The 11,272-nt window shown below is 36.7% G+C and overlaps 1 protein-coding gene across 3 annotated transcripts; it reads left to right on the top strand.

The window, feature by feature from the left end:
* The first annotated feature begins 1,551 nt into the window (after positions 1-1,551).
* Positions 1,552-9,425, top strand: LOC137021259 (uncharacterized). 3 transcript variants are annotated; one of them, XM_067387537.1, is made up of 7 exons: positions 1,558-1,623; positions 2,202-2,391; positions 2,500-2,538; positions 4,744-4,812; positions 5,006-7,001; positions 7,103-7,171; positions 8,862-9,425. In XM_067387537.1, exons 2-7 carry the CDS (start codon positions 2,359-2,361, stop codon positions 9,116-9,118), a joined length of 2,463 nt encoding a protein of 820 aa, XP_067243638.1. In that variant the 5' UTR covers positions 1,558-1,623; positions 2,202-2,358; the 3' UTR covers positions 9,119-9,425. The 3 variants fall into 3 exon arrangements, with proteins under 3 accessions (XP_067243639.1, XP_067243638.1, XP_067243640.1); XM_067387538.1 differs by lacking the exon at positions 2,202-2,391 and having other exon boundaries at positions 1,552-1,623; XM_067387539.1 differs by lacking the exon at positions 2,202-2,391 and having other exon boundaries at positions 1,565-1,623; positions 2,500-2,571.
* Positions 9,426-11,272: the final 1,847 nt, after the last annotated feature.

The following is an 11,272-nucleotide window of genomic DNA, read 5'->3' as shown; positions in this document are numbered from 1 at the left end:
GTGTATATATATATATATATATATATATATATATATATATATATATATATATATATATATATATATTTTTTTTTTTTTTTTTTTTTTTTTCTCAGTGGATCATAATTCAGGTCTGAAGGGGTTAATATTTCCAGTGGCGCTTTAACACAGAACAGGAAACTCATGAATATTCGTATTTACTCCGCACAGTCTAGTCATGGGAGAAACAAATCTTTTCGAAACTTTGAATCAATTGAACCAATTGCTTCAAAATGATTCACTGGTTCGAAGCGCCACACGCTGGTCAGAACAGGGTAAATGCCAGAGGTGGGGGACTCGAGTCGCACATTTTAGGACTTGAGACTTGCTTGACAAATATTAATAAAAGACTTGACTCGGACTTGAGTTAAATGACTCGAAATAACTTTTGTTTAATAAATATCTGTTTTTGAGCGCTCCGCAACCTAACCACGTGACGCAGTCGTGACTGAACATTAAGGCGCTACGCCAAAAATAATAAAAAAAAAAAAAATAAAAAATAACGTTTTGGACATGTTAAGAGTTGACTTTGAATTGGTTTTGATGATCCGTGCAAATTTTTAAACATTTAAGCACGCCAAAAGAGGAAAAGAGAATGCGAATGTCCTGTCACACACACACACACACACACACACACACACACACACACACACACACACACACACACACACACACACACATTCACTCACAAATATTAATGAATCACGCTCAATCAAATCACATATAAATAAAAAGAAAAAAATCTAATTTGCAAACACAACCATGCACATGCAAACAATACACTTTTCATCCATACACACTCACACACATTTATTTATTCATTTATTATTATTATTACTAGATTTTTATTGTATTAACAACTCAGCTGTATGTGGACACCTTTTGAGTAGAAATGCAAATTGCAATTTTTGATGCGAATAAAGCTCCCCTATTCCATAACTACTTTAGTTTTAATTTATAAATTCAGTTAAATAATCAAAAATTTGTATGACTTGCAGTGACTTTTTTGACCCAAGCTATGACTTGACTTGACTTGCTTGATTCTCACAAAAATTGATTTGGACTTGCTTGAGACTTGATGGTTAAGACTTGAGACTCGCACATGTGTGACTTACTCCCTCCTCTGGTAAATGCAACAAAAACTAAGCAAAAAACACCTTTCACAAACCAGTTGCAAAAGTTTTATTGAAAGTGTATTTAAATGCAATCAACAAATCATCTAATACCATTATATATGGTGTCTTTATAATATTTATTATTTTATTAAATTATAGGGCTTGTTTTGTTTGTTTTATGGAGATCTTGTTTAATCAGGCCAATGAGAGACTACTTTTACCTTTTATTATACAAATGTGTCATTACATGTTTACAAAAAAACAAAAAAAAAAATCTGAGCTCGGGTAAAAAATAAGTTCAAAGCCAAAGAGATCATCGACCCCAAGCGGCGAATCACTGAAATTTCGAAACAGTTATGACGCAACGAAGCCTCGTTTACTGTAATCACGTGATACGCGCTCCGAATCACTAGTTCAAAACAAACGATTCGCAGGTTTCGAAGCTTCACGAGTGTTTCGATAGCGCCCATCACCAATTACACCTTTATATGTAAGTATTGTTTTAACTTTCTGAAATTTCTAGCGATATAAATGTAAAAAAAAAAACTACGGGTCGTTTTTGAAAACAAAAAATGTGGTTGTTAGCTGAGCCACGGCATTTGCTCGGCTGCATTTGTTCGGTGGTGTGGGGCAGAACTATAAACTCTGCTGTGGCGTTTCGATGTGTTTTAGGGGGCAGGGAGCAGACTGCTTCATTTATTAAACTGAGGGGTGAAACCTGTGAATTATTCACCGGGGCTTGGAAGTAAGACAACAACCCGTTTGTTAAATCTGTATTTATCGTCTTGTCCCTGAGGTTCATTTAAACTAGCCCTCACCCCATACAAAGAGCAAAGCAATAAGACAACGAATAGACTGATAGAAACGAATAGATAGAAAGACACTCTTTCACTTTGTTGTGTTTTTGTAGTGCTGTTATGCAATCTTTGTCTCATGTTTTAGCTAAATTTGGGCGTCCATATCTATGATTTTGGAGGATTTTTGTGTCTGCCCTGCCGTGTCCTCTTTTCTAATCCAAGTTTTTCATTCCTGTTTTTATTTTATTTTTCCTCATGTTTCTGCGTTAAGTGTGTGTGTGTGTGTGTGTCTGCGTCCCAATTCGAAGGCAGCATCCTTCATAGGAGGCGATACGCGTTGATAAATGAGACTGTCTAGGAGGATTTCATATTTGTAATTTAGCCTAAATGTTAGTGATTTCAGCAAGTCCTTCAATTTTAAGTCTCAGATGGATGTGCGCAATAGAAAAACTCACCTGCAGGTACATTGTGCCAAACCAGGCATCCAGTAAAATAATAATAATAATAATAATAATGATGATATTGATAATAATATGAATTTTATCATTATAAACTTTATTTATTTACAGATGGATGATGCTACTGGTCCAAATAACTCTCCTCACCAGGTACATTCATGTTCATCACTAAAGATTTAAAGGGTTAGTTCACCCAAAAATGAAATTTCTGTCATTAATTACTCACCCTCATGTCGTTCCACACCTGTAAGACCGTCATTCATCTTCAGAACACAAATTAAGATATTTTTGATAAAATTTGGTGGCTCAGTGAGGCCTGCATTGCCAGCAAGATAATTAACACTTTCAGATGCCCAGAAAGCTACTAAAGACACATTTAAAACAGGTCATGTGACTACAGTGGTTCAACCTTAATGTTATATGAAGTGATGAGAATACTTTTTGTGCACCAAAAAAACTAAATAACGACTTTATTCAACAATATCTAGTGATGGGCGATTTCAAAAAACTGCTTCATGAAGCTTTACGAATCTTTTGTTTCAAATCAGTGGTTCAGAGCATGTCTCAAGCTGCCAATATCTCGTGATTTCAGTAAACAAGGCTTTGTTACGTCATAAGTGTTTCAAAATGTCAACAGTTCACGTGACTTTGGCAGTTTGATACACGATCCGAACCACTGATTCGAAACCAAAGATTTGTAAAGCTTTGAAGCTTCATGAAGCAGTGTTTTGAAATCGGCCATCACTAGATAATGTTGAATAAAGTCGTTATTTAGGTTTTTTTTGGACAACAAAAAGTATTCTAGTCGCTTCATAACATTAAGGTTGAACCACTGTAGTCCCTCTTTGACAATTGGTTTTTTTTTTTTTGCTGTTTAGTTTATCTTGATGGTAATGCAATGTGAATTAGGCTGGCAGTTGTGCGTAAAGATGCATTTCAGCCACCACTAACCAAACCTCACAAAGAGAGACATTTGCAGTGGGTTTAGAAATACATTTTCAAACAGTTTTATTGTTGTGGTGTTTTTCTTGCAGCATGGGATAGTGCATAGTGCATTGTATTTCAGAAGGCACTATCCTCCTTGTTATACCATAGCTGAAAATGGCCAGTTATGAACGCCACATATCTTGCAAAAGTCATTTTAATACCCTCAGAGACCCTAAAGGGACATTTCATCTCACTTCCCAATAATCCAGCCCAAATCATCACCCGCCAGCTCCCTTCTGATGTCACAGTCTTGTTGGAACGTGGTGGCCATTCACCAACCATCCAGAAATCCATCCATTTAGACCATCCATTGTAGTACAGCATTCATCAGTGAATAAAACCATTTAAAAATAAGTCTTTATGTATTTCTAAACCCGCTGTAAATGTTTCACTTTGTGAGGTTTGGTTAGGAGTGGCTGAAATGCATCGTTAATGCAAAACTGCCAGCCTGCATGGAGAGCTTCTCAAGATTCCAGAGACACCAGCAGCTTCAAATACCTGTTTGCTGCTCAACACTGGCTTTTTTATAGCTGCCCTTTTAATACAATTAATTTTTTTGACAGGAACTTTCATTAAGTCTTTATCTGACCGAGTTCTGCTGTGTTCTAAATCACTCACAAATCTTATGATAATTCAATATTCTACATTCAGTTTTCACACAGTATTAGTTGTTTTCATGCCTTTTGCACAACATTGCACCATTTCATGCTTTTCATCTTCAGAAAGATCTTTCTTCCTCCCCATATTGCATGAGAACTGTGACTTGCTTAATAATGTGGAACAACCTATAAGTAGGGTTTCCATAGACCTGGCAAATTATTTTGTCTGAGATTGATACCAGTTATCTAAAAAGACATGGATAAATAAACAAACAAACATTTTCTTAGAAAAACTAAAATCTGAATGTTTATTCTACTGAACTCTTACTGATTGGTCACTTGCATAATACTTTGTAATGCGGTGTATTTAGAATCATGAAAGAATCATGATCTCTATTTTAAACAAAACAATTTTGATTCTTAATTTATCCAGAATCTTGCAGCTCTAGTCAAATTTTTAATAGCCATAGCTGAGTCGTTGTCATTTAGGAATAAGATAATGTGGGTGTTTCAATCGAGATTGCTATTCTTAATGAATAATCATGCAGCTCTAGTTTCAGAGGACAAACTGTAAAGAATTGGATGAAACTGGTCTTCACAAGGAACTATTACATAAAACCCCAAATAAGTCTGTTTTGTTCAAATGTGTATGCATGGGCAAGAAGAAAAGTTTAAGAAGTTCAATTTTGAAGTCTGGCCAGCTTTTTTCACAATTTCAAATGCTATAGTAATGCAAAATGTTGTTTGTACTTTTGATATTTGTTTACAGATTGTGACACAGTTCAGAAATGAAAATGAGTTTTTTGTACCAAGACTGAGATGGACTGGAAATAATATAGTAAGTTTTCAAGTCACAACAAGAAACTCAAAAATGCCATTTTGTACTGAACTGGGATTGTGCTTAGAGCTGCAAACAACATTTATTCTCATTATCAGTGAATTGTATTAAAAAGTGATAAATCATTTGGACTAGAAAATATCAGAGAACCATCAAATTTGCATTTAGTGTAATGATTTTTGTTTGTTTTTAGGTGAAAGACATGGATCTTCAAGATTCTGATGAACTCTACGATTCTACATCAGAGAGTTCAGATTCTTACATTTCAGATATATTTTCTGAAAGTGACAGTGATGATAACCTTATACCAGACCAGGCAAAACTTCAGCTTCTTGATGAACTAGATGTTGATGAGTCTGGCTCAGCGAGTTCCCCTGTCTGTGAGACAACGTCAGACAAAATGACCTTTGATAGGCATAGCCTTACATCTGAAGAATCTGGAACAGCAGAAGAACCCTGCTCCAGTCAAGACACAAAAGACAGCGTAGTTGTTAGTGCATACCAAAAAATAGATGGCAGTAGAGTGTACAACAAGAGGCATTACTGCTTGTATTGCCGTAAGCCTTACGCTAAGATGGCAAGGCATCTAGAAGGTTCGCATGAAAAAAAACCTGATGTGGCTAAAGCTCTAAGCTTTCCAAAGGGATCCAAGGAGAGAAGAAAACTGCTAGATTATATTCGTAACAGAGGAAACTACGCTCACAATGCTGCTGTTATGAAATCAGGAAAGGGGGAACTAGTGCCATGTAAACGGCCACCTAAAGAAGCGCAGGGAGATGATTTCATGCACTGTGTATACTGTCAAGGGCTTTTTATAAGAAAAGTCCTGTGGCGGCATCTGCGTTCTTGTAGACTTAAACCTCAATCATCAGTCGCCACCAAACCAGGAAAATACCGTGTTCAGGCTTTGTGTAGATACACAGGGCCTGTGCCTTCAAACATGTCTAAACAACTGTGGGGAGTAATCACTACCATGAATCTTGACCCAATCACAGAAATAATAAAAAACGACAAAGTAATTATTGATTTTGGACAGCACTTGTTAAACAAAGGTGGTATATCAGCCAAGAATAAACAGTGTGTGCGAGAGAAGATGCGACAGTTGGGAAGGCTGCTTTACAATGCTAGGAAGGTCACCTCCCTAAAAACAATGAAGGATTGTGTAAATCCAAAGAAGTACATGGAGACTGTCAAAGCTGTCAAGCATACATGTGGGTATAACATTGAAACCGACAAGTTCTCGATTCCAACACTTGCCAACAAGCTTGGGAATTCCCTGGTAAAAGTAAACAAAGTCTTGAAAGCTCAGGGTTTACTCTCAAACAACAAAGAGCTTGTGAAGAATGCCAGTGAGTTTCAAGACATCCATGAGGAGAAGTGGAACGAGATGATCTCGGCTACAGCGTTGAGGAACATGAGGGACGCAAAGAGTAATGTACCCACTCTCATGCTCTTTACTGAAGATGTTCAAAAAATGCATACACATCTCAGTCAAGTACAAGATAAGTGGTACAAATCACTCTCTGAAAGTCCCTCTACTAAAGCCTGGAAGGAGCTGGTGAAGGTGTGTCTAGCCCAGGTGATTCTCTTTAACCGGCGCAGGGAAGGAGAGGTGGCGAGCATGCCTTTGTCTGCATTTTTATCAAGAGACACTTTTGATCCAAATGTGGATGTGGGTTGGGCACTCTCTGAAGTGGAAAAAATACTCTGCAGACACTTCTCAGTGATTGTCACCAGGGGAACCCATGGCTGGCCGGTTCCAATTCTTCTGACTCCAAAAATGTTGTGTTCCTTAGAACTGCTTGTTCAGCAGAGAGAGGCTTGTGGGGTTCTTAAAGACAATGGTTATTTGTTTGCAAGACCAGAAGCCATGACGTATTTCGAAGGGTCACACTGCCTCTGTGGCTTTGCAAAGGCGTGCGGTGCAAAGTTTCCCAAGTCACTGACATCTACCAGACTGCGAAAGCATGCCGCAACCCTTTCAACAGTGCTGAATATGACAGACACAGAGATGGACCAACTTGCCAATTTTCTTGGACATTACATAATAATCCATGGTGAGTTCTGTCGACTCCCTGAGAAGACCCTGCAACTTGCCAAGATCAGCAAAGTTCTAATGGCTCTTGAGCAAGGAAGATTAGCTGAGTTCCATGGCAAGAACTGGGATGAAATTGGGATCGATCCTGATGGTGTGTTATTTTATTTTACATTTTTGTTTGTTTTTCTGTTTACCATGTACTCCTTTTTGCTTAATCACATTGTTAAGTTGTACTTTGTTTAACTTCCACAGAAAAAGTTCTGAACTGTGATGAGGAAGACAAGAGCATACAGGAAGGACAATGTTCATCTGCTGTTCATGGTTTGTATCACTGTCAAAATATAATTTGCCTCTTTTCTTAGTTTTATGTCATGCGGAGCTATGGCTAAAAAACATAAATTTTGCAGGTACTGTAGCTGTCTCCATTCATTTGTATTGTATCCGCAACCTGTTATTTATGGTTAGCATTTGGGGGTAAAGCAAGTTACATAATCCGATTACTTTTTTTAAGTAACAAGTAATTACTTTTAAATTTACAACAGTTCTCCTCTGGCCAACAGCAAACAGTGTTTGATTTTGATTCAGGCAGCATTACAAGTCACAGGTCAGATTGGGATAGGAAGAGTCAAAATATTTAATCCAGTTCCATATGGTTGAAGATGGTTTTCATCATGCCTGTATGGAAACAGTTTTGTTGAGGGTCTGTGTGTCGATGAGGCCTTCTCAGGGGATGGTTGACACAATCTAGCTGACATTTGGTCGTATCTAGGCACAGGTCCTTCATCTGATCTGGATATTGCCCAGGTCCGACTGACTATGGTCAAACTCGGGATAAACAGAGAGACTAATATTAGCATAGATGCCATTCTTCTTATGATGTAACGATTACATAAGGTGTTTTACAGTAATCTAGCCTTGAGGTCATGAACGCATGAACTAACTGTTCCGCATTTGTCATTGAGAGCATGTGTCGTGCTTTAGATATGTTTTTAAGATGGAAGAATGTGGTTTTACATTTTACATTTATGCTAGAAATGTGGCTTTCAAATGAAAGATTGGTATTAAAGAGCCCACCCAGGTTCCTAACTGATGATGAAGACTTGACAGAGCAGCCATCAACTGTTAGACAGTATTCTATGTGTGCTTATGCATTATAAACATGCATGTATGTATGAAAACCAGAACTGGGAAGTTCTGCGCATGTGCAATGCCATAGAAATGGCGTAATGATGTGGACGTATGTAACGAGCTGTTGTTGTTGAATATATTGCCATACAGTAAATGACTGTTGTGTCATTCTAAAATTCTCATTCCAATTATCATCTGTGAAGTGCTGCAGGACAATGTCATTCCAGCAATCCTTGTTTCGGACTCTCAGCCACAGATGCCTTGTTTTGAGCATGGGAAGGGCCTTTTTATTGCTTGATAAATAAGCAGCACGGCACAAAGCAACATGTGCTCGTTGTCTACTAATTGGGACCGAAAATAGATGCATATTAAGTCTGATTTTTAAAACATAGAATGGATGCAATGGCAAGATTGTGGTTAGTATGCGCCAAACTCTGGAACCTCTTATTGTGCAGTGTGCACATGTCAAAACATCAAATCCAATTTTAAGCTTGTCATGCATAAACCGTATGAGCACATCAGCCTGATCACGTTATTTAGCGTTTATGTAAACACTATGTTTGGATTCATCAAAAGTAATTCAAAACAGTGTCCATGTAAACGTAGCTAATGTAATTCTATTTATACATAGAGTGCAAATAATTTACTTGCACTATAGATGATGACATAATTACTGATGTAGGATTCAGAACTTCAGTATTTCTATTGTGTTGTACTGTAATGATTATTTTAGGATTTCCAGTTTGTATTACATTTATTGTAGTTTTTGTATTTTATTTGTTTGTAGCGCTTTGGGTTCCAAATAATAATTATTATTATTATTATTATTATGGAATTCCAGCACACACTATTCTTTATCCTAATATTTTCTGACCATTTTCAGGTAAAATTACACCGAGGAAAAAACCCTGGCAGCAGACAGAGGTGCAGGCGGTGGAAAGACACATGATGCATTTCATCACATCTTGTACTGTACCAGCAAAGAGTGACTGTGAGAAGTGTTTAAAGGCTGAACCAGAAGCTCTAAAGAACCGGGACTGGAAGAACTTGAAGTTCTTCATATATAACCGCATTACAGCTTATAAAAGGAATTTGCAATGCAAGATTACCAACTCTGGCAATATTGCAGTTGGTATGTAAGTTTTTGAATTAATTCGCCTTTTCCATGTTCCAAGTTGTTCCAGAAAGACCTACTCTGCTTCTAAAGTGGTCAAAACTCCAGCCAAACTTGTATGATATCGAACAACTTTATTGTTAGACCATCCACAAACATATTGTAATACAAATTTTCAATATCCTACAAGATTTTCTAGAGTTTTGACCGCTAGTTTCTGTTTATATTCAGTTTAAACCTGATTTTTTATACTTTTTAGTAAAATATTAGTTTGTTTTGAGGTTCATTCAACTTCGTTTGTTGAGTTTGTTTGTAAAGTTGAACTCATTAAAAGTTAAATTCATCAATTTAAATGTGAGTTAATGTCTTGAGGTTCAATTAGTTGTTAGTAGTAGATTTATTATCATGGCAGTAGCAGATGGTTGGTTGTGGATAAAAACTGTTAAAATCATTTGCAATGGAAAGGTTTATAGGTTTTACTTAGTGTTTTGATATGGGTTTTTGACAATATCCAGACAAAAATTCACTACTCTTCTAAATCTTTGTATATGAATAGAGAACTTGTGCTTCATCCACTTCAATCACACTTATATTCCTATCAAACCAAAAAGTGAAGATGACTATATAGACCACTACATGGAGAGTGAAACTTTGCATCAATAACACCATTTACAGGCCAAAAGCCTCTCTGCCATTGCATAGGACAACCCAGCCCATGCTTGACACATCAATGGACTATATCCACAGAACATTCTTAATAACTTCTGCAATAATATAAGCCAGCTGGAAAACTTACGGTGAAATGTCACTTGTTGGTTTGTCTGTATCTTCATTGTCCTGAGGCAGCTTTAAAAGCATCGATATTCATTTATTTTCATTTTCATTTATTTCTTTATTTGAAAGGGGACAATCTACATTAATAAACATTAAAACAATGTAAATGTACCCGAGTTAGCTCAAAAGTGCTAATTTTCATCGGTAGTCCCCCAGCCAGATTTAAACAAGGCAACCTTTAAAAATAATCGCAAATACAAAATCACACACACACACAAAAAAAATAAAATAAAAATGTACAACACATTATGGTTAATAAATACAATTCATATAAAAATTATATAATATTTAAATACACACATAAAAACATTAGTGCCCACAAGTTTAGCTCTCTACAAGCCGTTTTTTTGCATTCTTTTTGAATGAAAAGAATGACAAAGACTCTCTAATGGTTGCTGGCACTGTGTTCCATTGCTGAACTGCTCTTACGGAGAAGACAGCCTGACCAATAGCTGTTTTTCTCCGGGGTATGATGCAGTCTTCCCTCACTGCCCCTCTAGTTACCTTAACCTCACTGGATCTAAAATGTATAAAATCACATAGCGGAGGAGGTGCTAAGCCATATCTAATTTTATAAATTAAACAAATGTTTTTAAATTTAATTAGATTATCCCAAGTAAGTAACTGATATTTCCTCAGAATACTACAGTGGTGGTAGTGGTATGGTTTTTTTATCCAGTATTTTTAATGCTTGTTTGTATAATCTTTCTAATGGTTTTATTGTTGTAGAGTGAGTATTGGACCAGCTTATTAAGCGATATGTTATGTGGGATAAAATCATGGAAAAGATAATTTAGCAGCTTCTGTTGAAATGAAATCTCTAATGAATCTGAAATTTTCTAAACTAAACTTAATCCTTTTACTAACTTTTTTAATGTGAGTTTTGAAATTGAGATTTGAATCTATATATAATCCTAAATATTTATATTCTGTGACGACCTGTAACCTTTCTCCAGATATAAAAATTTCAGGTTCTATATTTATATTGTTTTTAGAATAGAACATGGTAACTGTTTTAGATATATTCAATTGCAGACAGGATTGTTCAAGCCAGACTGAAATCGATGACATGGCCTCAGTTTAGAGGCAACTTCCTCTGCAGATTTTCCATAGGCCAAAATAACTGTGTCATCTGCATACATCAAAGTGTCACAGTTCCCAATCAGTCAGTCACGTTCAACGTTACGTCGATACTGACGTAATGGGGTCTCGCTAGGGAGCCCAATCACCTCCAAGGATACAAAACAAGCCAATGAGAATTGGCCTGTGAGATTTAGATGCCGGGCCCCTCCCCTACTCACCTTCATTCATACTTTTGCTTCGGAGCCGATCGGTTCGGATCTTTC

The sequence above is a fragment of the Chanodichthys erythropterus genome, chromosome 6, assembly GCF_024489055.1.
Source record: "Chanodichthys erythropterus isolate Z2021 chromosome 6, ASM2448905v1, whole genome shotgun sequence".
Taxonomy (NCBI): Eukaryota; Metazoa; Chordata; class Actinopteri; order Cypriniformes; family Xenocyprididae; genus Chanodichthys; species Chanodichthys erythropterus.
This window is presented reverse-complemented; position numbering and strand designations above follow the sequence as displayed.